The 27210-nt window shown below is 39.0% G+C and overlaps 1 protein-coding gene across 6 annotated transcripts in view; it reads right to left on the bottom strand.

Annotated features, from left to right (window-relative positions):
* Positions 1-1363: 1363 nt before the first annotated feature.
* Positions 1364-27210, bottom strand: part of NPHP1 (nephrocystin 1) — a 42513-nt gene continuing 16666 nt past the window's right edge. For 3 of the 6 annotated variants that reach the window (XM_044660781.1, XM_044660780.1, XM_044660778.1), the window contains 15 exons: positions 26726-26829; positions 26343-26385; positions 26275-26277; positions 25300-25384; positions 21612-21706; positions 18042-18170; positions 14734-14808; positions 13296-13406; positions 12536-12618; positions 12231-12307; positions 11396-11495; positions 8980-9092; positions 7037-7110; positions 3914-3958; positions 1364-1743 (listed from right to left, as the gene is read on the bottom strand). In XM_044660781.1, the coding sequence (XP_044516716.1) occupies positions 1471-1743; positions 3914-3958; positions 7037-7110; positions 8980-9092; positions 11396-11495; positions 12231-12307; positions 12536-12618; positions 13296-13406; positions 14734-14808; positions 18042-18170; positions 21612-21706; positions 25300-25384; positions 26275-26277; positions 26343-26385; positions 26726-26829 (1410 nt within the window). In that variant the 3' untranslated portion in view covers positions 1364-1470. The remainder of the gene's footprint in view (positions 1744-3913; positions 3959-7036; positions 7111-8979; positions 9093-11395; positions 11496-12230; positions 12308-12535; positions 12619-13295; positions 13407-14733; positions 14809-18041; positions 18171-21611; positions 21707-25299; positions 25385-26274; positions 26278-26342; positions 26386-26725; positions 26830-27210) is intronic. The other 3 variants (XM_044660779.1, XM_044660777.1, XM_044660776.1) reach the window with 1 other exon arrangement.

The raw sequence follows: 27210 nt of genomic DNA, 5'->3' as shown, positions 1-27210 counted from the left end.
AGCTTGTGACCAGCTTTCATTTTTTTGGGGAGGTTTGGATTTTTGTTTTCCCTCCTCTGGCGTCTGGATTTTCTCTGTGTAGAAGTTGTCCAGTGTTCCAGAGTTTCTCTTGATAGTCTTTTTCTTCTGCACTTCCTTATTGCTGGCCATTGTTGGCCCCGCCCCTTTTCAGCTTTGTCTTTGCACTCAGGGTCTGCCTGCGCCTTGCAAGCTCCTGGGGGCTCCGGTCTCCTTGTCCTCGGGGTCAGGCCTCCTGGTAGTTCCCCATCTGCCCCTCTGTCCGAGGTTCCTTCAGCAGTCTTTGGGGCTGCTTCCACTGCTGCGCTCAGGTCTGCACGGGGTCCTCACTGGAGGTCCAAGCCTGGGCTGGAGATCGTTATTCAAGCCTAGGGCACTGCCTTTGCCTGCGCAGATGCTCTTAGGGCCCTGCCTTCACCCCCCCGCAGAAGGTAGTGAAAGTGCGTGGGCTGGAGATCTTTATTCGCACCTGAGGCGATGCCTTCAGTGCTTGGGAAAGGCCGTGTTTTAGGGGCCTTTATCCTGGCCAGAGGCGGTGCCTTCACCCATGTGGACGCTCAGGGAAAGTCCATGGGTGCCCCCAGCCACCTGGGGTCCCTCATCTTGCAGCACACAGGTACAAGCTCCAGGGCTGCCAGTGATTATCTGGTTGCCCCAGTCCTGTTTTCCCACTTGTGCGTTGGCGCCTAGTGCGAGGTATGCGGTGTGGGGGATGGGGGAGGGGCTTCTTCCTCTCCCGTTTTAGTGAGAGCTGTTTCACCCCCCTATAGCGTGGAAATGCCCCGAATCTGCGTACCTTCAATGCTTCGCCCTGTTGTGGGGTTCCTTCGTTCCTCTGGACTCGTTTTTATTTCCCCTTGAGGAGTTCTATATGGTTCGGTCAGGAGAGATCGAGCAGCTGCTCCTTACTCTGCCGCCATCTTAACCCTCTGTCATTATTTCTTACACACAAGAATATTTCATGACATTCGTATGCCATCGCTAGTTCAGTCATTCTTCAACAGATGAGTGTCCCCTCAAATCTGCACTTCCTTACCACTAAAAAAGCTTCTATAAATATTTTTATGGGTCCTTTTCCTTATCCTTTTGAGCTCTTTGGAGTATAGGCCTAGTAGTAGTATCACAAGGTCAAAAGGTAGAAACAATTTTTAATTTGAGAAATCATAATATTTCTTATTTTAAAATACTTATTTTAAAACACATTTGAATAACTATTGCTTATGAAATCTCCTACAAAATACACTCTTGTATATTTTGTAAAGTAAAAATACAGTTAATTAGTAAAGTAAAAATACAATAAAAAATACAGCATTTTGTAAAAGTACAAATACAGACCACAATTGCCACTAACCATTTGATTGCTATCATTCTGCTCGAATGGCCACTTCAGAGTTTATATTTATTTCTACAGACAACTTTTCAACTGGACTGGAATCTTAATACTCATCACAATCACCTTCCACTCTTCCTTGCTTCTTCTAAGAAGTCATAGGCCTGCTCTGAAATGTCAAAAGGTTCATGAACACCTTCTGGTGACAGTAAAGCATGGAGAGCCCCAGAGTTTTCTTGGTTTTGCTTGAGGAAGTCATGAATCACTTTCCACCGAGTAGCTTCGGTTTCTTCTTCTGCCCACCGGAATGGCGGGAGGAGGGTGGAATGGAGCAGAGGGTACACACAGTCATGGTAGACGATGATAAACATGGACTTCAGAAACTCTCTGTCTCTCTGGGAAAACACATACACGGATCATTATTGAAGAATTTACTAAAACAGCGGCTCTATTTGATCACTGTGCTGCCTGCCCCGGCTGCCCAGGGCTCCCACTCTCCCTCCTACCCTGGGAGGTATTAGGGTGTGCCTTAGACCAAACCTATCCAACGTGTGGCCCCGGGGCAGTAGGAGGCCCAAAGCAGATTAAAAAGGAGTCCTGAGGATTGAGGTTCAAATGTGGTTCTGGATACTTTTCAATTGTGTGAGCCTGGGCAAACCACTTAAACTTGATACCCTACAATGAGAAAAAAAAATGTAGGAGGCGGCTGGGGGCTCAGTGGATGGAGAGCCAGGGCCAGAGACCGGAGATCCTGGGTTCAAATTTGACCTCAGACACTTCCTAGCTGTATGAGCCTGGGCAAGTCACTTGACCCCCGTTGTCTGGCCCTTACGGAGCCTCTGCCTTAATCCACAGTAATAATTCTAAGATGGAAGGTAAGGGTTTAAAAAAAAAAGGTGTAGTACATTTAAGACTGAATATTCTAAAGGAATTAAGTCAAACAAGTTAGTGTAAAGTTACGTCAATGGCTAAGAACAGTTTAATTCTCTTCCCAGAGGACCAATCTGTTGGCCCTTTAAGGGGAGCACTTCCTTTCTGCTGCGCATGCCCGGGGTCAGCACCTCCGGGGAAGCCATGAGCCTCCACAGGCAAAGGGGGACTGTGTGTGCCAGCGTGGGGGGGGGGGCGGGCGCCAGGGAGGACGCTTCTAGGCAGCCTGCGTGGCCGGAGGGCGCGCACGGGGCTGCCAGGGCCGAGCTCCGAAGCGCGGAGAAGCGAGGCTCAGAGCGGGCTGCTTCTGCCCTCCGTGCCAGAAGACGCTCTGGCCGGCTCCGCCTCGGCGGCTCTCCCCAGCCTCGGAAGGCCTCCCACGTGGGCCGGTACCTCCGAGGGCTCCCGAGCCGAATTGGGCCGCGTTTATCATGTAAGGTCAGGAGGCGAAAACTCCCGACAAAGGCCCGGCCCTCCCACACGGCCAAGCCGCAGCTGCTTGTAAAGCACTAAACTATCAGGTGGCAATTCCAGGTGGCTGGAGCCCAGGACGGGATAAGTGCAGCATTGCACACGGTACCCTCCTCCCTTGTGCACAGGACTGGCTTTGACTGTGGCACCAGGACCCAGGAAGCATCCTGACTGTAGGGGCAGCTAGGGAGCATGGTGCCAGGCCTGGAGTTGGGAGGGCCTGGGTTCGGGTGTGACCTCAGACATTTCCTAGCTGTGTGACTTCCAGCAAGTCACTTAACCCAAACTGTCTAGCCCAGTGATGGGCAACCTTTTTAAAGAGGGGCCAAAGGAAGGAAATGCTCATCTGTCAGTCCATTTCTAAGGCAACTCTTTCGAAGTTTCATTGTATTGTATCCTACTCATGGTATTCGTCAGGTCAGGAATAATGTCCCACCCTGGGATAGAACATTTCAGGGGGCCGTAGTTTGCCCATCACTGGTTTAGCCCTTATCACTCTTCTTCTGTCTTAGAATCACTATTGATTCTAAGATAGAAGGAAAAGGTTTAACAAAGAAAAAAGAATCATAAATATTTTGAATCTTTCAATTCCATAAGACATATATAAAGTATATAGAATTACAGGTTGTAATTAGTACAGGTCCATCTGACATGGACTCAATATTTGTGTTTTTATATTTAAAAAAACTGTGCTTCTCATTCCCTACCTTTTCTGTAGAGCAGCCTTCTAGTGTGGACAAGCCATTAGTCATTAAGTAATACTGATTTCTTTCAACATGGCAATGACTTCACCACCCTCAGCCAAGAACTTTTCAATAAGATTCAGCTTAGCCCAGTTTCTGTTCTTTCTTTTCCCTTCCCTATTGTTTTTGTACCCACAGTTAGAAGGTTTTTAAAGATAAGACCGAGTCTGGCAGCCAATCGGAGGGTCTAGATTGGAAATTTCCTCTCAAGATAGTAAAGTAGATTTAAAATGAACATTTTAGTGAAATGTTTTATTGGGAAAAATGAATTCCTTCAATAGGAATGGAAAGTCCACACCCTTCTAAAATGCTTGTTTGTAGTCATATAAAATAGTTTAATCTTGTTAGGATATGCTATGGCCACCTCTATTTGAGCCTAACAATGCAAAAACAGATAAGTTTTATTAGGGAAAAAAATTACCTTTTCAGATCTTTTTAAAGTACTTTCTTTTTCAGCCCACGCAGTCTAAAAATTAAATAGAGAGGTTTACATTACTGTGAGTATTTAAACACATGCAAGTACAGTCTGGGAATAGAGGTTTCCGGGGTTAAGACTGAAAGTTAGAAAATGTCACCCTTTGAAACTAAAGCTATGAAGAATCGACATAAAATGGATGGTTAACCCAGCTGGGGAAATAATCCTCTTTAAGAGATCACCTAATGAACTGCTGATGAAAACATCCCAGATTTCATCAAGGGACTAAGGTAGCTCCCCAAACCAGTCAGCCAGTCAATCCGTCAGTCAACAAGCATTTATTAAGTATTTAGTAGGTGCTATGCACTGTACTAAGGTGAGGAGTTATGGAGAAAAGCACAAAGCCGAAATAATAACTGTGTACACAAGGCAGAGAGAGACTAGCTGGACTGATCTCAGTGGGGAGACCTCAGCAGTAGGGAGGAAGTGGAGAGATGCCCGGGAAAGGCCTCCTTCTTGCAGAAGGTGAGGTCTGAAGATACCGAGGAAGCCAAGAAGCAGAGATGAGGAAAGTATTCCAGGCAGAGGGCATGGATAGTCAGTGCGGAGGCAGGGAGACGGGAACTGGACAGCTATCAAAGAGGTACGGCAAGAAAGCCGGTAGAGGAGACATGGCAAAGCTTAGGAAGATGGGAAGGCAGGGAGGGACTTGAAAAGCCTAGTGGAGCCCTTTATAGTTGATCCTGGAGATAATAGGGAGCCACCCTGGAGTTCCCTGAATGGGTGGGTGGGGGGTGTGACATGATCAGACCTGCACTTTAGGAAGATGACTTTGCTAGATGAATATAGGACCAACTGGAGTGGGTAGAGACTGGAGGAAGAGATTAGAAACAGACCAAAGTGTTTCCTGAATTCTCAAAGGATGAGGAAGACTCCCAAAATTCCACCATGCTATAATGGTGAAAAATGGTGGGGTGGGAGGGGTGTTTGAAACAACCCACAGCCAAGATCTGGGGTCAAATCATAATCTTGAAAGGGAAGTACTCATGAGTCAGCCCATGCCTGTGCATGCCTGCCTGATAAATGACCTGGCGCCCGGCAAGCTTTACAAAGAGGTCCCTCCCTTTGCTCTTCTCCATGCTGAGGCCAGCCCTTCTTTACACCCCCGATTCTGTCCCTCCTGTTCTCCCAAGAAGATCACTCCCCAGTCACTCCCCAGTATCTTCACCTGAAGACACTGATGCCTTCCCTACTTCCTGCCCACATGCTCAAATCTCCTTTATCTAGAAAACACACCAAAACACCCTCCTAGATACCACCATCGCTACTAGAGATCATCCTATCTTCCTCCTGCTTTTTCCTAGTCATTCCTTAATATACCTATCTCTATTTCCAATTGCTTTCCTCTTACTCTCCCAAGGCCTCTGCAATTTGGCTTCCACTCTCACCATTCAACTGAAACCAACCATCTCTTAATAGGCCTTTCTGCAGCATTTGATTCGGTCAACACCCTTTCCTGTGGTTCTGATGTTGATTTGATTCTCATCTGTTGTGCAGGATAGGCAAGTCATTTGGGGTTATTGGGAGAGCAGAGGCCAGAGGCCCCAAGGCTAGATTGAATGCTAATATAGGTAAAGAACTTTGCAAACAAAACATGCTATAAATGCTAGATGCTATTAATGTTGCTATTATTTGAGTGTAGGGTGTAGGGGGCATTTCTGCTTTTTACAAATTATTTGGTAAATGTCATTATAAAGAATGTGGACTATGAAGTAGGGCGGCACCACATACTGAAAAGAGCACTAGACTGGCAATCCATGAAAATGGGCTTGAATTCTGGCTCTGACTCTTACTAGCTAAGAGAACAAGGACACATAGCCTAATCTTTCCAGGTCTCAGTATGATCATCTGTAAAATGGGGAAATACTACCTATCTCCCAGGGTTGTTGTGGAGATCAGTAAAATAATGGGTGTAAAGCATTTTTTTAGACATAAAATGGTATATATTACAATGACTATGACTACAATTTTTTATTAGCTCAAATAGTAAATAGAGCAATGTTCCAGTAGTATAAGTTTTCCAGAAGAGGGGCAATTAAAGTCATTGTTACATTTTTCAGCTTTTTCTTGAGTGTGTAGTGCTTCCCATTGAAGGGCATCTATATATTTTGTGTAGCACATGTATGTGTGCATGGATATGTGTATTTTGTATACATACATATACATGCATAATAATGACCTGCATTGGCAGAAATATTTCCGTGTATGTGTGTGTGTGTGTATGTATGTATGTATGCTTACAAGAAATCCGTAGTGAGAGAGTGCTCCTATGAATGAGATGACAGATCTTTAAAGTATTTTAGAAGTATAGATTGATATAATGGGCTACTTCTTTCACCTAATCATTTGAAAGTGAATGTGTTCATGCCTGTGTTAAGAATATGTTCTCATTAGGCCAAGTAAGGTTTTTGTAATTGGATGGGATTTTCGGGATTATCTAGGTCATCTATTTCCTTTTATAGAAGAAAATAATACCATGCATATTCTTCTCTGGCTGCTGTCAAGAATCACTGGCCTAGAGGGAGTCAGTCTCTTGCTCTGTCTGTCTGTAACACACACCCCCCCAGAAGTCTTTGTTTCCATGCTAGATGAAGCTATTGGCCCGACCCACTGTGTGTGTATGTAACCATGTGAGTGCAAAAATGTGTCTACACATACATATGGAGTATGGTCCAGTGGGGAGAAAGACGGACTGGAAGCCCAGAGGAGCTAAGTCAGGTCTTGCCTTTGACATATGCTGGCTGTGGGACCCTACCGAGTCATTTAACCTCTAAGTGTCTAAGAGTATGCATTGCAGAGACGCTGCTGACCTGTACTGGTAGAAAGGATTTCCTATATCAATGAAATCACAGGTCCAGGGTCCGGGGATGTATGTATGCATGTATGTATGTATGTTCTAACTCTCTCCTACCATGTCCTACAGTCCTTGCATTCTTATTAGTCAATTTGATTAAGCAAAAAGAAAAAATTACCAATTGTCCAATAAGAAAAACAAAGATTAAGTGAGAAAATAAATCAAGTCTATTTAATTAGGTCTAGTAGGTTAAGATTATGTTGCGTATGACATACCCTAAGTGCATCCATCAAGTCAGGTTGCTCCATGAGTTTAGGAAAGGTTGCCAGTACTGGACTACTAATTAAATCTAAAACAGAAAAGAAAAGAAAATGATTTCTTGGAACTTTCATTAAAATACATTTTGTTACAATAATTATTTTAAAACAGTTATTACTGATTAGATATATTAAAAGAGCTGGTATAAGAATATCAATCTGGATTAGTAAGATTACCATATTAATATTACTAACCAAAGACCCAGAATTCTAGTGAGAAGGATTTGTGGGTATCTAGCAACCTCAAAGCTGACTGAGGACCAGCAATCTGTTATAATGTATTAGTCACTTTTAAATTCATGTAAAATTTAGTGTGGGGAACTGTACTGGTAGAAAGGATTTCCTATATCAATGAAATCACAGGTCCAGGGTCCAGGATGTATGTATGTATGTATGTTCTAACTCTTTCCTATCATGTGCCTGGCCTGGAGTCAGGGAGACTTATCTTTCTAAATTCAAATCTGGCCTCAGTTTACTAGCTGTGTGACCCTGGACAAGTCACTTAACCCTGTTTACCTCCATTTCCTCATCTGGAAAATGAGCTGGAGAAGGAAGTGGCAAACCACTCCAGTATCTCTGCCATGAAGACCCTGAATGGGGTCATGAAGAGTAGGGCACAACTAAAAATGACTGAACAATAAAAGTTCAGCTACTTCAAGACAAAATCTAATGGAATGGAATATCAAGGCCTCTGCAAGGAATTAGATAGGCAAGAATTCTACTGAAACTAGAATAGAAAATACTATCTAACCACCTTTCTGTGCTTCCTTCATTCGTGTGACAGGCACTCAGTGAGTGGCTGCTTTGTACAGAGGACACAAAGGGGGACAAAGAAGCACCAAACAAAGTGCTCTGGCTGTTGCTGAGCAGTATCAGGCCCTTGATGGAGAGAACGTGATTGGGCTGAATGATGCGCAAGCTCAAACAAGGCTCAAAGTTATGAACGGCCTCTCCCTACGCATGGGAAAATGTAGCGCCCTTAACCTTGCTGAAGAGTCACTCCATCCGTGAAGCTTTCCTAGTCACTCGGATCCGTCCGAAAGCCCAGAACTAAGCAGGCTGCCTTCTCCCTGTGTCTCTCTGCTTGTCCTTTGTTCCTGCCTTCTTTCTATTTATTGAGGCAGCACGCCCACCAAGGAGCGGCCAAGCCCACTTAGGAACTTGTGGACGGACCCTGAACATGGCTGACATTAAAAAAAGCTCCACTAATGCTCAGACTTATCACTGCAATAAATATTGTTGCCACGGGTGTTCTGCTTTGGACACTTTGTATAAATACGATAACTTTTTTTTTAAGCATCATACAAGGGCAGCTGGGTAGCCCAGTGGCTAGAGAGCCAGGCCTGGAATCAAATCTGGTCTCAGACCCTTTCTAGCTGGGTGACCCTGGGCAAGTCACTTAATCCCCACTGCCTAGCCCTTGGCCCTCTTCTGCCTTAGAATTGATACTTGGTAGTAATTGGTAGTAATTCTAAGATGGAAGGTAAAGGTTTACATTTTTTAAAAGCCTCAAGCTTTATATGAAGTAGAGATTCATTTCCTACTCAGAAAGTGTATATGTAAAGCAACAAAAACGGAAACAAAAGAAAGTGGGGAGACGCTCCACAAAGGGGCCAGAGCTCTTCGGGTCCTGTGGCCTGGGGAGAGCCCGTGTTGGGGAGCCGAGGCAGGCCGAGAACAGCGCCGAGCAGCACCCATCTGATGGGTCTTGGAGTAACTACTGTTGGGGGAGTGGCCAGATGCCAAGCCTCAAAGCCCTGCTGACAGAAGCTTTTCTCGGGGAGGATCATTGGAGGCCCCACCTTTACCTGGCAATAGGCTGCCTGTGACGGTCGTTTACAGACACAGAACATCTGTTAACAGAAGGGGAAATTAAGGACATGGAAAAAAAAAAGCCTTACCAGCATTTTGCATACTTTTCCTGTCTTTCAGGAGCACATCACCAAGGATTTCTCGATAGAATACCAACAAGTGAATGTAGCACATATTTCCTATTAATGTTTCTGGTAGTAGACTATTAAAAAAGAGAAAAAAATTACAAAAATGCAAATCAGAGGCAGCTGGGTGGCTAAGTGGATTGAGAGTCAGGCCTAGAGACAGGAGGTCCCAGGTTCAAACTTGGCTTCTGACACTTCCCAGCTATGTGACCCTGAGCAAGTCACTTAACCCCCATTGCCTACCCTTACCATTCTTCTGCCTTGGAACCAAAACAAAGTATTGATTCTAAGATAGTAGGGAAAGGGTTTAAAAAATACAAATTAGCTGAAAGTATTTGTAATGAGATTATATTTAGTCTAATGAATAGCTCTAAAGCACTGCTTCATTATGCAACAATTATAGCAATAACTTAAAAAGAAAATCCCATCATGCAGCTGACTAATCACAGAGAGAAAACTTTCTAATTTTATATTCCTCTAAATGCATATTGAAGTACCAACGATGTGCTACTCTATCTGCTTTCATATTTGCTTCTCAGTATACTCATAAGTCCTGAATTAAATGTCAAGTAAAAAGGATAGCTGTAAAATGCCATCCTGTTAGGCATTTTACAACTGGCCAGCCTGATGCCTTCATAATTGTACGAGAGACTGCAAATCTAACCTTATAAAGGCAACTGTGCACAACTATGGCTGTATCCACAATAACCATCTCAGTGTTGTGAAAATTTGTAGTGGTTAGATAAAGGGTCCTCCCTATTCTTTCTTAGTTTTAAGAAATTTTTAAAAGGAAGAATAAATTACAGAGATTAGGGACACATGCTGCCATTCTGTTGAAAGAATATGAAATAAACTGCAACCTTCTCTCTTAAAAATTTTTTTAATTTAAATTTATTTATTTATTAATTTGTTTATTGAAACAAATATACATTTCCAGGTAGATCTGAAAGGATTAGCATCTTCTCCTATAAGGTTTTGAAACTGTAGAGTATTAAATAGTCATATACATGGTAAATAAGGAAGACGAATGTAAACTAAGGGCATTGGCCTAAATAGATCTGCAGTGGGCAAACTCTTAGGGTTAAAGTGCCAGATTCCCATTTGGTGACCCATTTAAAGTCTCAAGATAATGGCAATTACCTTGAGGTTAATCCACAGAAAATTGTAATTACTAGATGGGCAGAGAGAACAAGTGTTCTGATATGTTGCTGGGAGAGCTGTGAAGTGGTTCAACCATTCTGGAAAGAAACTGGAACCACATCCAAAAAGTCCCTGAGGAGGGGGCTGCTGGGTGGTTCAGTGGATTGAGAGCCAGGTCTAGAGACAGGAGGTCCCGAGTTCAAATGTGGCCACAGACACTTCCTAACTGTGTGGCCCTGGACAAGTCACTTAACCTACATTGTCTATCCCTTACCACTCTTCTGCCTTGGAACCAATACACAGTATCTATTCTAAGACATAAGGTTAAGGGTTTGTTTTTTATTTTAAGACAATTATAAATAGAAAAAATAACAAAGGCTGGTATAAATATATAAATTAGTATTTTAATTAAAGCCATGCTGATAGATAAAATCATTAGACCACGCGCTTGTAAGCATTCAAAACTGCCGCCTCCATACTGTCTCCTGTTTCCTGCTAGCCAAGAGCCTACTCGAAAAAAAAGCGAGCCTACTGGCAAAAGAGCCCACTCCCTCCTAACCCAGGAGATTTAAGCTCTTCCCTGCGTCAAGACGTCGGCCTCCCCAAGCCCAAAAACCGGAAACGGAAACCCGTTGGACCTCGGGAAATGTAGTTTGATACATTTCCCAAATTTTCACTTTTACACTCTGAAGCACAGGCTATTGATTTTTAGTCTAGTAGTAAGAAAAATTAGCATCTTCATCATTCAGGCCTTCTGAATGCAAAGTAAGCCAAACTGTCTACTTTTGATTCATCTCTTCATATATATAATGATATACAAACATTACTGTGCAGTTTTAAAATTAGAAAGACATGACCAAATAGCATTTGGCAGGATTTTTGGTTGGTATTATTTTTGGCAATAGCTCAGTTTTTTCAATGGAAAAAAATTCCACTGAAAAATATCCAGCTCTCAATGGGGAATGAGAAAAACAAGAAAATTATAGATAACTGATACCATGCATCTTATTTTAACTACAGTTTCTATATCCATCCTAGCCAAGTTTTTCATCTGAATTATAAGAAAACTAGATCAATTTGAACATTGTTGATCGTTAGTTTCTCCAATAATCCTTTGTACCAGTGATAATGAGCATTAAAATTGCCAAAAGGCCACAAGCAAATGAAGCAAAGGCAGACAACCTGCAGGTAGGTTAATCAACTTCTGATTCTGAGCACATGTGCAAAAGTCAATACCAACCTCAATATGCTTCTTGACCTTCTATTTAGAGATCTCAGTTTGACCAGAAGTTGAGGCTGTCTCCTCATTGTCATCATCTGATGAAAAACGCTGCTGGCAACTTTAAAAAAATGAGTAGTCTATTTTAGAATTCTTGACACTTGATAATGTAATAGAGAAAAAGGATGTTAAACATACATATCAATGAGAAAAGGCAAATTACACAAAATGTCTGTCACTTCCATTACAAGTAAAGGAATGGACAAAAGAGACAAGGTTCAGTGATGCCAAATATCATTCTTTCCCAGCATATATATATATATCTTTACGGTAAATCCCTATCACTGGTGAGATGACTGACAGCCTCATCCTCATCTACTGGTTAGTATAAGGGAGAGAAAATGTAATGTGATCTCTGGGGCAACATCCACTGTGATACAAACCTCAAGTTCCTCATCTAGTTTTGGAAAGCCTTCTGAATCATGGACAAATCCTAGATTGGGAGCAAACAGGAAGAAGACATGCCAAATTTGGAATGTGGGAATAGGGGTTATAGACTCATCAAATTAAACAGAAGGATTATTTGCCTCTACTCTCTTTGGCTCCCAAGTTCTCACGTTTGCTACAAGGAAAATTTGCTCTTGGTGAAGAAGCCTTTAATATTTTGTTAATATTAATTAAGACTTTAATATTAAATCCTCTATTTTCTAATGCTCAGTTTAAGTGTAACTAGTTTGTAAAAGAAAGTATGTCTATGTTACACTATTCTGTACTCCACAGAAGACAGCTGCTTTCTTTGTTACATCTTATCTTTGTTAAAACCTTAAGAAAAAGAACATTTACATAGAAAGCATACCTCTTCTTGAAACCGAAGGATCCACTTCAACACCTTTTTCATAAGGAGTGCCACCATTCAAGTAAAGTTCATAGGTTCTATGGAAAGTGGGAGTTAATACACTCAGTACATTTTGAGAAGTATAGGGTGAAAATATGAGTGTCTAGTTTTCCATCTTGTTGGTCTTGTGGCAACATCTTTTTTAAAGTCGAGAGGTATAACAACATCACCATAAAAAAAATTTACTCAGGTGCCTATTTTCATATGATACCTTGCTATCCATTATATGAAAGAAATTCTCTGGAAGGAAATTTAAAATGACTTACTTGGGAGGAATGGGTATTCCATTGGCATCAAAAAGTTTCAGGAAGACCCAGCCACAGCTTAACTCTCCCTTTTCACCGGTTGACTAGAAAAGTAAAATGAATACATGAAGCTTGATATCTGAGAATCTCTAAAGAACAAAAATCTGTTTTTTTGTTGGAAACACAATACAAATTCAAATTCTAAAATATTCCTCACAAGAAAATAAAGTGCCATGTTTCTGGACCAACATGAGACCAAAGAGAAATACTATAATCAAGTAAAGAAGAGAATATGATTTGATAAGCATTAGTGTCAAAGTTCCTGTTTTTCAAGAGTTAGTTTCAAGAGTTTTCAGTAGAAAGAGTAAATTGGTACTTAGAAGTAAGGAAGGACTTAAAAAGTATTATGCTATTTTAAAATTTAAAATTAAGTATAAAGAATTATTTGATATAGTAGTTTATATTAATATGTGTTATCAAGTTTTTAATGAAATATTTAAATATTTGTATCTATTTTTGTAGATATATGCATACCTAAAAATACTACCATCATCTACTTTGCCAAAATGAATAGTTACAGTCATCTTGGGTTTCTATGTTCTTAAGGATTTCTAGGAACCACTCAAGTTTTGGTAAGCCCTACACTGTGGGTCTTTTGGGAAACTATAACTCTAACTACACTTAGTGGGTAAATTCTTGTTCATTTCCCAAAGCAGGAATAAGAAATAAAAATTCCCTATAAATGATCACTGGGAAAAGCAAAACTCTTTCCTGAACTTACATTACGAACATAAGAGACGCCAACTTCAAATAATATCCCAAGTTCTGGTGATGACGAATTAGATCTAATAAAGCAATCTCCATCAAGCAAGCATGGCAAGATACCAGTTACCTCAAAAGAAAAAAAAAAGACAAAAATACAGAATTAAAGATTTACCACCCTGTTGGTTTTTTAAATGGCATGTATTCTAAGGTTCATCTATGCCCTTGGCTCTGAGCAAATAATTTCATTTCTCTGTATTCCTCTCAATAAACTGTAACTTTGTCTACTATCTGGGAGTGAAAAAAAAATCATAAGGTTTCTGCTTGTTTTCTTATTGATATGGTCAATTATGCTGATAGTTTTCCTAATATTAAACTATCCCTGCATTCCTGGTATAAAATCTACCTGGTTATAGTGTATTTATCCTTATGATATATTGCTTTAATGTCCTTGCTAACATTTCATCTAAAAATTTTGAACCTTTTTTTGCATATTCATTAGGGAGACTGATGTTTAGTTTTCTTTCTCTGTTTTTTCTTTTCCTGATTTAGGTATCAATACCATACTGGTGTCATAAAAGGAATCTGGTAGAATTTCTTCATTGGCTATTTTCCCAAATAGTTTATATGGTATTGGAATTAATTGTTCTTCAAAAGCTTGGCAGAATTCACTTGTGAATCCATCTTGTTCTAGGGTTTTTTTTTCCTTAGGGATATATAGTACATTTCCCCAGCAGAATTTAGTTTATGAAAAACACTTAACTTTTGAATTCTGCCTATTTTGAATTCCATTTCCACCAAGTCTCTACTCAAATCCTACCTGCTGCAAGAAGTCTTCTCCTCTCTCTGAAATCCTGAAAAATAATATTGCCTCTATGCCAGAAGTAGCATAAAAATATTTTCCAGGACCTTTATATGTCATGAAGGGGCCATTCATTGTTGATAAGAGTAAAGGAGGACAAAGAAACGCTCTCAGTGATGAATGAGTGGGCCCAAAATATTTGAAGAATAAGTGTAAAGTTTGTCATTGTGTTAGGGTTATCTTTCATGGGAGATTTACAGAAAGAGTTGTACAGGATAGGGTGTGGATGGATTGAAACTAGCACCAGGGGTGGGAGCACCCAAACTGATGAAGCCACAGATTCTTTGAAGGACTAAAGCATGATGATTCACAGGAGTTATAATTTCAGTGACTCAGAAAAAGTAGTGATTTGACTTAAGTACTCAAAGCACTTTTTTGGATTCAAGTAAAAATGTGGACCTACTTGCAACACAATGTACTAATTATATATGTAACACATTTCCCTTTTCCCCTCTGTAATTTTGCTATTGTGTTTTTTAAAGACAACACTCTAAGGAATATAGAATGACAGCCCAAATCTTGAAAATCTAATACATTATATTTAATGAGTCGAGAATGTTCATTTTCCATGCCATTTGTTAAATTGCTTACTCACTCGTGGAGAAAAGGTCCACGTTTTGGGCTTTTTAGGTTGCCATGTAGCTCTGACTGTATGAATATTGCTCAGGACCTGAAAAGAGATTTTGATATATGAAATTATTGTGTAAAAAATTCTGAAAATGCTTTACTTTTTTGAGATTAAAGAGCTTAGCTAATATAGTTATTAAAGTGACTAGGCTAAGATTTCTCAAGACTATGAATTCAGACTTTAAACTCTTGTGCTTGTATTTATAGACAGTTCTCACTTTACATAAATGGACCATTCTGCAGACCTCTATCTAAAGTGATTTTCTCTGTCAACTCCTGACCCAGAATAGAGGAGTCAGGGTCTCTCACTCAGACCAGAAGAGTCAGGGCCCAATTAAGGCAGATCTCCAACTCAGAAAAAAATAAAACCAGAGTAGTCAAGAGTTTATAAATTGCATCTGTAATTGAATAGGAAAGGGGATGCACACACTAGGACATCACAGGTACCATTATCCCAGAGTGCTCAATGCCTGTTACAGTACAGGGGCTTTTAAAGCTAAAAACCACAAACAAAAAGGGGGGGGGCACACAAAACACACAGAACATAGTAAATGACATCATGAGATTACAGACAAAAGTGATTGGTTATAGAGCTGAGGCCCAGGGAACAACATGACTGGTAGAAAGTTTGGTTAACTAGGTTTAACAAAATACCCCCTCTTTTCCCATGGGACTAAAAAAGGCTCATTGTTGGGGTCTAGGTGTCAGATAGAAGTCCAGACTTTTGGACAGCAAATCAAACATCCTTGAAGGATAACTTAGTAGTGAAAGATATTGGCCCAATTCCCTCTCTTTCTCACACAGTCCTTGAGGTTAGGAAAATTCCTTGAGATAGGAGAGTTAGATTTGTAAACTTAACCCATTATAGACCAGTTGAATTCTGAACTAAATTCAGAAACAAAGCACCATCATTTAAGCAGCAATAGGAAACAGGAAAGGGAAAAACTTTGGTCCTCAGCTTAGGGGAGGAATTAGTCAGTCCAAAGCCTCTTCTGAAAATGGAAATTCTGCTAAAAGAGTGTCAGAATTAAGTTAATTTCACTTTATATAATATGAATTTGCCTGCAGATGTGGGGAAAAGGGGAAAAGAAAGAGAGAGGCAGGAAGGAGACAGAGAGGAGGCCAGCACATGGGGACAAGGTTCAAAGAAGCCAGAACAAAAAGAGGAACATGAAGGGGCTGGGGTCAGCCATGTAGGGGCCAGATACCAGAACAGACAAGAGAGGAATGGCCTTCAACAGGGGCCTGGGCCAGATAATCAGTACCTGAATGTGAACAGACAGAAGACAGACACACAGAAGCTGGATGTGCGGATGGGTGGGTGGAGTGGGGCAAAAGTATCCTCTTTTGCCTCTTGAGGTTTCAAGCCAAGCTTCTGATCCACCAGAGGTTGTCTCTGTATAGTCATTCACTTGAAAGTTTATTTGGTTGGATTTTTTTGGTGGGGGAATAGAGGGAAGGGGAGAGGCTGCCAAGACCTGAGCGAAGGAGCAAGAGTGGAGAGAAAGCATAGTACCATACAGTAAAGTTAACACAAATTGTTTTAGAATATAGATTTTTTTCAGAATTCTTTACATAAAATTTGCATCATATGAATTTACATAAAACAAGAAACGTATTTGTGCTCAGCAGGTCATTAAGCATGGTCTATAGAAAAAAAGTTAACCTAAGAGACTAAAATTACCCTATTAAGGAATGTTAGCATTCAATAGGACCTGTAGCACATGTACCCTAAAAGTTCTGATTCAATTAAATTTTAGAAAGCATTTTGAGGGCCCAGAAGGTGCATGACACTAGATGGCATCTGAGGTCCCTTCCAACCTTACCAGTCTTATAATCTAAAGATAAAGATGAAAGAATGCCTGTACTTTATATTCTTCTACTGGGAAGATAAAAGGTGTACATATATAAGGGAATATAAAATAATGGAGAAGAAAAAAACTAAAAACTGTGGGGAAACAAGAAAACCTTTGCAGAAAAGAAAGAATCTAAGCTGAGCCTAGAAGTTAAGGAGCTGAATAGGTAGGGGCTGAGGAGTGGGGGATTCCAGGAATGAGAGGTAACTTCCACAAAGGCATGGAGTTGGGATACTGAGCTCGAGAAACTGTTAATAGGTCAGTCTGGATAGAATATAGAGTGCAAAAATGTAAATAATGAGATAATTAAAGGCAGGAAAGATGTGGTGGGCTCTAAGTCCATGCTGAAGAATCTGTATTTTATCCTAGAAACAATGACAGTGACATGGTCAGACCTGTACTTTAGCAGGGTGTTTTGGCAGTGGAAAGATTGGAAAGCAAAGAGAATGGAAACAGGGAAAACAATTAGAAAGTTATTGCAATAGTCCAGGATGAGAGGTAGTAATGCTGCCTGTATGAGTAGAAAGTAGGGCACAGATGCCAGAGATGCTGTGAGAGGGAAAATTGACAGGGATTCCCTCTCTTTCTCACACAGTCCTTGAGGTTAGGAAAATGATGATAATTAGGTAAAGTAAAAAATAGCAATTAAGTTTAGCAATAAAGTAATGTGTAAGGTCAATTTTTCATTTAAATATAGTGTTAACGCATGTAGAGAGTAAGTTATGTTAAGCAACAGCCCACGAAATGAAAATCTTCACCATCTTCACCTGACCTTGAAGGTAAATAACATTTCATAAGCAAGTTTATTTCTTTACATTCTTTCTTATTATCTATAAAGATATTAATTTGTTATTTATAAAGTACATTTTTGTATTTAAAATCATATAAAACAAAAAATTCGCATGACTTTTTGGGGCCCAACCAGATTAATTACATTTCCATTAATTTAAATGGGGAAATTCGATTTGACCCACAAGCCAACTGAGCTATGAGCTTGGCCATGGAATGAATCAAACTCGTGTGTCAAGGTACCACTGTACTTCATGCAGGCCCCATAAAAGTCCAAAGTTGGATCCAGTGACCCATTCTCAATCATCTCATGGAGAGGTCTCATGGCTAGCAAATGGGAAAGTCCCAACTAGAACTTAGACATCCTGATCATAAGCCTATGTTTTTTTCCTCCCTACTTTATAATGCTAGAAAGAGCACTGGACTTATCATCAGATGGCCAGTGGCCTTAAGAGCATGGTTTGAGTCCTGAGTTTGCCTCTCATGAGCTATGTGGCCTTGGGCAAGTTACTTAACATTGATCAACCTCGGTTTCCTTATTTGTGAAAGGAGAGGATTGGTAAATAGCCTCTGTGCTCCATTCCAGTGCTTAATTTGCAATCTTATGACTGACTGCCCCAGCAGAGCTCACCTTACTTCCATCAAATAGGCAAAGGCGTACGTGTCTGCTGAGGATCTGTAGGCTTACACCTGGAAGAGGAATCATTTTACAGCTCCATAAAGTTAGAATCAATGACACACGGCTTGGTCGAGGTTTAATCTAAAAAAATAAAATAAAATTATATCTATTTGTAATAAGTTATTATTTTTACAATTCATATATGAATTTTTAGAATTCATACCATTCTCCATACACAGAATCCTATATTTATATTTATTATTGATAAACTGAACACATTATTAAACTCAACTAAGAAAAGACACCAAAAAAGGAGGAAAAAAGATTATAAATTTATAAGAAGGAACATAGAGCTCACTGGTAACTACTTTAAAAGTTCATGTTAAAATTTTGTTATAATATAATTTATTTTATTACTTGTAAGTACATTAGTGTGGATTCATGCTTCAGTTATTAGACTATGAGTTCTTCAAGGCAGGGACTGCCTTTTGCCTTTCTTTGTATCCCTGACACTTAACAAAGTGCCTGGCACATGTTTAATAAATGCTTACTAATCAAGTGTCAGACTGATAGTGAAAGGGTAGATTTGCTGAATTCTAAGGCTCCTTCCAGCCAGGGCTATGCTGGAGCCAGCTCTCAGTGTGTGTATTTACATCTTAGAAATCAGCAGATTACAAAAATACACCTTGATTTACTGTTTTGTTGATTGTCCAGAGTCTAAATTTAAGAGAATGGTGGATAAAATGTTTAAAATGCAGGTTAAAATGCAAAGGGTCATATGTATATATGAGAAAGAAGTTAGAAATTACAGTTCATGGCATTTGGAATATTTGACCATTATAGGGATGTTCATTATGTTTGTAATGAACAGAAGAACCAGATTCATAGACAGAATAAGTAAATGATAGAGGATAAGAAAAGGGAAGTAAAGATGGCCATTTAGCAGGGCAGCCAGGTATCTTAGTGGACTGCAATCCAGGCCTAGAGATGGGAGGTCCTGGGTTCAAATTTGGCCTCAGACACTTCCTAGCTGTGTGACCCTGGGCAAGTCACTTAACCCCTGTTGCCCAACCCTTACTGCTCTTTTGCTTTGGAACAATACACAGTATTGATTCTAAGATAGAAGGTAAGGGTTTAAGGAAAAAAAAAAAAAAGGCTATGTATAGCTATTAACGTGACTTACAGGGAATGCAAATGGTAGAAAAATATATTGCACTGAAACCTTCAAATATTCAATTTTTAATAGTAGGTGGAGCCTGTCAAGATTGAGTTCTTTGTTATCTCTTCTTTTAAATAATGCATTATCTCAAGAAATATTTACTGAATGTCAATCGTGTGTAAAACACCAGGAATGCTAGGAAACATACAAAGAGAAATAGGATATGTTTACTAAAAATCTACGTTCTAATAGAGGGGATAAAAAAATGATGCAAAGAAGAAGAGGAAACTTCAATAAGAGAGGTACAGCGTGCTAGGTTAAACTCATAGAAAGATCAAAGGAACCCAGGGAAGGTTCCATAATGTTATAAAAAAAAAGTGGTTCTAAAATATTTATCATTCTTCCTTCCAACTTAAAAACAGGTAGTTTACAGTCTACATCCTTGGTTCTAGGCTGCCTGGTAATACTCTAACACTTTGCTGTACATCTCCATCCCTTTAAGGGGGCAGTCACAAAAGTTACTGTTTACAGTTAGGAGATGGTTGGAGTTGGAATTGGGATTGCTCACTCTCGCTCATTCAGAATCAGATTGGGGTACCACATACCTCATCTTATAGGGAAGCCTCGCCCCCAACTCCTGTGGGTCGGCATGACCAACCAGGTCACCCAGTTTTGGGGTGATACCTCCTTGAAGTCTTCCAGATGTATATTCGGCGGGAGGGGAGAGCTAGAAGAGAGTCTCACATCATAGACTCTCTCTCTCCCTTCTATCATAACATTGGTTACTGGCTCTCTTTATTGTTACACTCACTCTCTCTCATTCCTCATAGCCAGGCTGTTGCCAAAGCCTGCTCACCTTCATAATCTCTTAAATATGCCCCCTTGTTCTCTTCTGACACTCCACACTCTAGTGCAGGCCCTTATCATCTCATGCCTTGATTATTACAGTAGCCTGCTGGTGGGTCCACCAGCCTCAAGTCTCTCCCCATTCCAGTTCATCTGCCTTTCAGCTGCTAAAATGATTTCTTAAAATGTCTCTGATCACACTACTGCCCCACCCCTCTCCCATTGGTTTCCCCTACTTAACAAAGCCCATTGGCTCCCTATTGCCTCTAGGATCAAATATAAAATGTTCTGTTTGGCATTCAAAGCCTTTCAAAACCTAGCCCCCTCCTAACCTTCCAGGATTCTTATATACCTTATTCCTTGACATCTACTCTTCCATCTGGTGACACTGGTCTCTTGGCTATTCCAAGAATAAGATGCTCCATCTCTTAACTTCTGGCATTCTCTCTGATTGCCCCCCAAACCTGGGATGTCCTCCTTCCTCCACTCTGACTACTGACCTTCCTGGCTTCCTTTAAGTTTCCAACTAAAATCCCACCTTCTCTAGGAAGACTTCTCCAACTCCTCTTAATTCCAATGCCTTCTCCTTTGAATAATTTCCTTTTTATCCTGTATATAGTTTGCTTTGTATATATTTTTTCATGTTGCCTCCCTTATTAGATTGTAAGCTCTTTGAGGGCAGGGACTGCCTTTTGCCTTTTTTTTGTATCTCCAGTGCTTAGCACATAGTTTGTGCTTAATAAATGTTTGCTGAATGAATGGGTAATTAGAGGAGGAAAAATCAACTGAAATAGCTCCTTACCATAAACTTTGACCACCCTCTGCCACCCTCCTTGATCTCATTCATTAGGCTCTAGATAGGAAGAGGAAAAGGAGAAGAGAAGGCAAGGGGAGAAGTAAGAGTTCTCTGAACTAGTTTATACTTGTTAAGAAGTGGGAAGGACAAATAATCAAAATTGCTTAAAAAAACCTAGGTGTTAGAATCCCCAATTTCAAATACTAGTTCCAGGAAAGACTGCTTAATAATGGTCTAGCCCTTTGCTCTTTTAAAGCAGCAAAATCATAAAATATATCTAACTTTTTCATTACAGTTTAATAAAAATTATGCTAGTTTAACAAAATAGAAATATAAAATAAATGGCTTTTTCCCCCTACTGACAGTAGAACTGTAAATGACAGAGAATGAAAGAGGATTAAAGCCACAGTAACCAAGTTCTATTTAAGGTTCTGCAAATTTGTAATACTTAAATTATCACAAATTTGTAATAATTAAATTATATTACTGCCTCAGACACTTCCCAGCTGTGTGACCCTGGGCAAGTCACTTGATCCCCATTGCCTACCCTTACCACTCTTCCACCTATAAGTCAATACACAGAAGTTAAGGGTTTAAAATTAAAAAAAATTAAAAAAAATTGTTGCCTAAAAAAATTATATTACTACACATCCATAGGAAAAAAAATTTTTAACCCTTAATGTATTATCCATTTTCCATATTGAGGATGAACTTTATTCATATACTCAGGACTGTACCTAAATCTAAAAAACAAACAATTTTTCTGATAGTAAATACTTACAGTGCCTTTTTCAGGATCCCATATCATATCTTTAAAAGCTAGTTGTGAAGGGGTAAGTTCAGGCTGTAAAAAGCAACTTGCTTGAAACTGACTCCCTGAAAAAAAAAATTTCATTTTTCATGAATATTCTTGCAGAGAAAGAAGAGAATGCAAGACCATATAATGATCTTATATTCTATCACCATTGGTTATCATATGTTATCCCCTAGATGTCTGGTATTGTGCCAGGAGATTAAAAAAGGTGCTACACTGAATTAATTAAAAAAACAACAACAAAAAACAAAGTGTCATTAGGTTCCAAGGATCATATTGTTTCATTTTTATTAGTCTTTTTTTATATTACTTCAGTTTCCAAAAGCATTCCCTACCCAGAGAGCCATCCTTATAACAAAGAATAAAAAGAGGGGAAAAAGAGGTTCAATAAAATTAACCAAAAAATCCAATAAGTTGGACAGCATATACAGAATTCTGCACCCACATATTCCCCTACTTCTGCAAGAATGGGAAGGTGTCCTTTCTTAATTCTCTGTTGGGATCAGAAGTGGTCATTATACTGATGCACCACTCAGTCTTAGCTCTTTTATTCTTTCCATTTACCTGGTTGAAGTCATATCTTGGTATTACTTATGTCATTTTGCATCAATTATAAGTCTTCCTATGAGTCTTGGTACTCTTCCCTTCATTGTTTCTTATGGCACAGTAATTAATTCCATTACATTTATCCACCATGATGTGTTAAGTCTTTCCCCAATTGATGGGCATCTACTCTATTTCCAGTTTTCTGTCCCAACAAAAAGTGTTACTATGAACATTTGGTGTTTGTGGGATCTTTCTATTTTTGACTTCTCTAGGTTCTAGCAGTACAGTCTTTGGGTCAGAGTATATAGATTTGAGTCACAAACTTAGAGTAACTTCAAAATGATTTCCAGAATGGCTGAGCTAATTCACAGTTCCACCAGCAGTGCATAAAGATTACAAAGCTAGAAGGAGCCTCTAAAGTCATCTTGTATGAGTGTCTTTTTTTTGTAGGCAAGTAGATTAGGGAAATGATGTGTTTTGACCCAGGTAACACATGTAATAAGCACCACAGGGAGGATTCAAATTCTGAGCCTTTGCCTCTAGAACCAAGAGCTCTTTCTACTCTACTACACATGATTATCTTCTACTGTTGGCTATATTTCATCCATTGTGATCTTTGCCAATTTGCTGTATATAAAGCATAACCTCAGGATTGTTCTGATTCGCGTTATTTCTGTTATTAGTGATTCAGAGCAATCTTTTACTTGGTCTTAATAGCCTTCAATTCTTTTAAGAATTGTTTATTCCTCTGCTGTGATTACTTTTCCATCAATCAATATATCTGGGACATGAATCCCTTATTGCTGACATTTGATACAAAAAGTTTTACCCTCATCAGAAGCTTTCTTTCTATCCTAGTTGGACTATTTCTATTACTCCAGAGAAACAGAGGCATATATAATGTAGCATTCTATAGGGGCAGCTAAGTGGCTCAGTGGATAAAGAGCCTGGAGGAGAGAGGTCCTGGGTTCAAATATGACCTCAGACACTCCTAGCTTTGTGACCCTGAGTAAGTCACTTAACTCCAATGCCTAACCCTTACTGATCTTCTGCCATGGAACCAATACATAGTATTGATTCTAAGATAGAAAATAAGGGGGTTTAAAAAAACAAAGTCGCATATTGTTGTTAAACGTAGTGCACAATGTGTTATTCTTCTAAAGAAAAAATGCAATTATTATATTTACTCCTTTCCATGAAAACATTTTCATATTATTCTATCAATGTTTCATTGTACTTTTTTTTAAAAAACCCTTACCTTCCTTCTTGGAGTCAATACTGTGTATTGGCTCCAAGGCAGAAGAGTGGTAAGGGTAGGCAATGGGGGTCAAGTGACTTGCCCAGGGTCACACAGCTGGGAAGTGTCTGAGACCAGATTTGAACCTAGGACCTCCCGTCTCTAGGCCTGACTCTCAATCCACTGAGCTACCCAGCTGCCCCCTTCATTGTACTTTTTTGAAGTAGCAAAGAAGAAAGAGAGGCAGTGTAGTAGTCTTGGAGTCAGGAAAATGAGTTCAAATTCTGCCTTGGATATATATTTGCTATACAACTATGGGCCAGTAGTCTTGTAGAATCTCAGGCAACCCTCTAAGATTATAAATTATAGAGGAGTCAGATTGGATATGGATAAGCAGCTAGGTGGTACAAAGTGCCAGGCCTGGAGTCAGAAAGACTCATCTTCCTGAGTTCAAATTCAGCCTCAGACACTTATTAGTTGGGTGATCCTGGGCAAATCACTTAATCCTGTTTGCCTCATTTTTCTCATCTGGAAAATGAGTTGGAGAAGGAAATGGCAAACCACTCTAGTATCTTTGCCAAAAAAAGCCAAATGGGGTCATGGAAGAATTGGACATTACTGAAATGACTGAACAAAAACAAAAGTCTGGTTCAATGGAAAAAGGTTCCATACTGAGATTTCCTTACACTAGTGGAATCACAGGTCCAAAACCTGTTTCATCCCCTTTAAGAGAAGAGAGATTATAAATGCATTCATACTACATAGCTCAATGTTCTACATTAATTTTTATTTTGAAATGTATTTATAAAAATAGCAAACATGGGAAGCAATGAAAAGGTTGGAATCAGAAAGCCCAGGTCTGATACTTATTACCTGTGAGATCTTAGGCAAGTCACTTACTATACTCTCTGGGGTGGGATGAACTCAGTTTCCTTATCTGTAAAATGAGGATACTGGACTAAAAAACTTTTACAGTCCCTTTTGGGCTTAAATCTGTGATATAACATAGGTTCATGGCTTATAAAGTGCTTTACAAACATGATATAATTTAATCTTCACAACCAGACTGTGAGGTATTTACTTCTAGTATTTTCCTCTTCATTTCTGCATGAGGAAAGGTTCAGTGACTTTTCCATGGACACACATCTACTAATTGTCAAGTGAGGGATTTGAACTCAAGTTTTTTAAGTGCAGAGCTAATTGTATTGCATTATGCTTCTCCAATGTATTCTTTATTTGTAGAAATCTGGTGATGATAATTATTTTAAAGTTTACATAAATGATCTGAGCTATTCAAATTTATTTTTATTTTTTGCAAATATCACTTCAATGTCTTGGTCTGATTAGAATACATCAGTAATCTTTTTAAAAATTTGCTAGTATGAAAAACATAAAAAAGAAGAGATTTACATTTTTTACTGCCTCTGGTCATTTTTTTTCTTTCAAACTCCAGGTTTTTGAAAAGTATGTTGATTCACAAGCTAAGATGATAAGAGAGATCCATTAAACAAATCAGTCTATTTTATTTCACCATCTAATAATTTATCACATTTTATCATCTCAAAAATGATTATTAGAACTCTATGAATGTGCAGTAGACATCATAGAAGACTGAAAAAAAGAAAAATGAGAAAGCCATCCCAGACTAATAATTAGAAAAACATTTTGCATGTTGAATCTCCTAAAATTAGAATTTGGTTAATAATTTATTTCTCTCAAAGAAGAGCAAAAAGCTCCCCTCTCTTCTAGGAATAAAGTCTGTATTAGCAATAACCAGATGAGTTATCCAAGAAATCTGTTATTAATGTCTTAGAGAAATTAGCATACAAGAGTTTGGTTTCTAGGCTAGACAACCAATACCTCAAATCTTACCTTCTTCTAAAAGCTGGAAAAGCATTGATGGTCGAAACCCTGCTGGAATAGCTCCCATAGAAGTCAAAACATCAATTGTGTTAATCTAGTTATTGAAAAAAATGGTAGTTATTTTTATGCCCCTTTCTCCAAACCTTTTAAGTCTTTCTTCTTACAATATATATATACATATAAATAAACATATATACATACATATTATGCCAGTGAAATTAGAGAAAACAAGCAACTTAATTATGAATTTTGTAAAGAATAATCAGCAGTGAATCACTCCCAGGAAATGGTCTTTTTTCCTATGTCCACTTCCCCTCTGGAGACACCTACTCTTCAGTGAAATGTTCTATATACCATAGGCATATGCCTCTCCTATTGCCCCTCCTTATTCCCAACAAAATTTAAAATCTTGTTCTTCATTCCCTCAGGAACTTGGAATGTGACCAGCTCGCTAATACTATAAATGAAGTTGAAGTGTAGTATTAATGGCTGAAAATGGCTTTGTGTTATCATCCTTCCACATATCCCTTCCTCAGGATAATATGGACATTTAACAGACATCTTAAACCAAAGAGGGGGCCAAATGGTAGGAATTTCAGGGAGAGAGCCAACTAAGAGAAAAGATACTAGGAGCCATGGGCTTAGAAGCTGACAAAGTAGGCAATGTAAACAGCTGTCTATTCTAACTCTCTCTAAGGTTCTATTGGAAAAATGCTTCTTAGATCACAAGACCACTAAACAACTTTTATCTAACTTGTGTTCCTCATATTCTTCCATATTTGAGCACAGTACCTTACTTAAGAGTAAATACATCCTAGATTCAAATCTGGCCTCAGACACGTCCTAGCTGTGTGACCCTGGGCAAGTCACTTAAACCCCATTGCCTAGCCCTTACCCCTCTTCTGCCACAGTATTGACTCCAAGACAGAAGGTAAGGGTTAAAAAAAAAAAGAATAAATACAATGACCCTCAGTCCCTTTGCACTTGCTACTCTTCTATGATAGCTGATTAATAAAATGAGATGTGATTAATATTGGAGGAAAGACACCAACCTCTGTCATAGCTTTTCTAATAGCACTCCAATGAGAATCAGTTCTGAGGAGAAAAAAATTTTTTTTAAATCATATACATATGAAACAATCCAAAAAACTGTGCCTCCTTATTGATAGTTACTTAACACTTATTTAGCTAGTAACAAACATACTAAATTGTCAATAGGTGCTGCAAATACTGCCTTTGGAGTAAAACCATGGGAAGATATAACCTTTCACTCTGAAAATATTCATAAAGTTAAATTGCTCTTTTAACTTTCAAAAGAACTAACACAGAAAATGTATCAAAATTTTAAGAAATTCTTCAAGTTATTTTTTAATAAAAAGAATCAAATCAATACATTCCCCTATTCCTCTTTTCATGCTCCCCCAAACATTTTCACCGTGTTTTGATCTCTGTTCCATTAGCTGTTTCATCTACCACTTCCACATCTTCTTCACTTTCCTCTTCACTGTATTCCTCATCATCTTCCTTTTTAACACAAGGCTAGAAAGAATTAAAATGGGATTTTTTTTACTATCCACAGAACTCAATTTATATTTTTAAAAACTTAGCAACATCATTTTTTAAAAAGATGCCTCTCTGATTGGGCCTAGATCAACATCTCACACCCTATACCAAGATAAACTCAGAATGGGTAAATGACTTGAATATAAAGAAGGAAACTATAAGTAAATTGGGAGAGCACAGAGTAGTATACTTGTCAGATCTATGGGAAGGGAAAGAGTTAGAAAAAAAATCACAAAATGTAAAACAAATAATTTTGACTACATTAAACTAAAAAGTTTTTGTATAGACAAAACCAATGCTACCAAAATTAGAAGGGAAACAAATTGGGAAAAAATCTTTATAACAAAAAACTCAGAT

Source organism: Gracilinanus agilis, chromosome 2 (genome assembly GCF_016433145.1).
Source record: "Gracilinanus agilis isolate LMUSP501 chromosome 2, AgileGrace, whole genome shotgun sequence".
Classification (NCBI taxonomy): domain Eukaryota; kingdom Metazoa; phylum Chordata; class Mammalia; order Didelphimorphia; family Didelphidae; genus Gracilinanus; species Gracilinanus agilis.
Note: the sequence above shows the minus strand (reverse complement) of the source record. Positions and strands in the feature narration are given on the sequence as shown.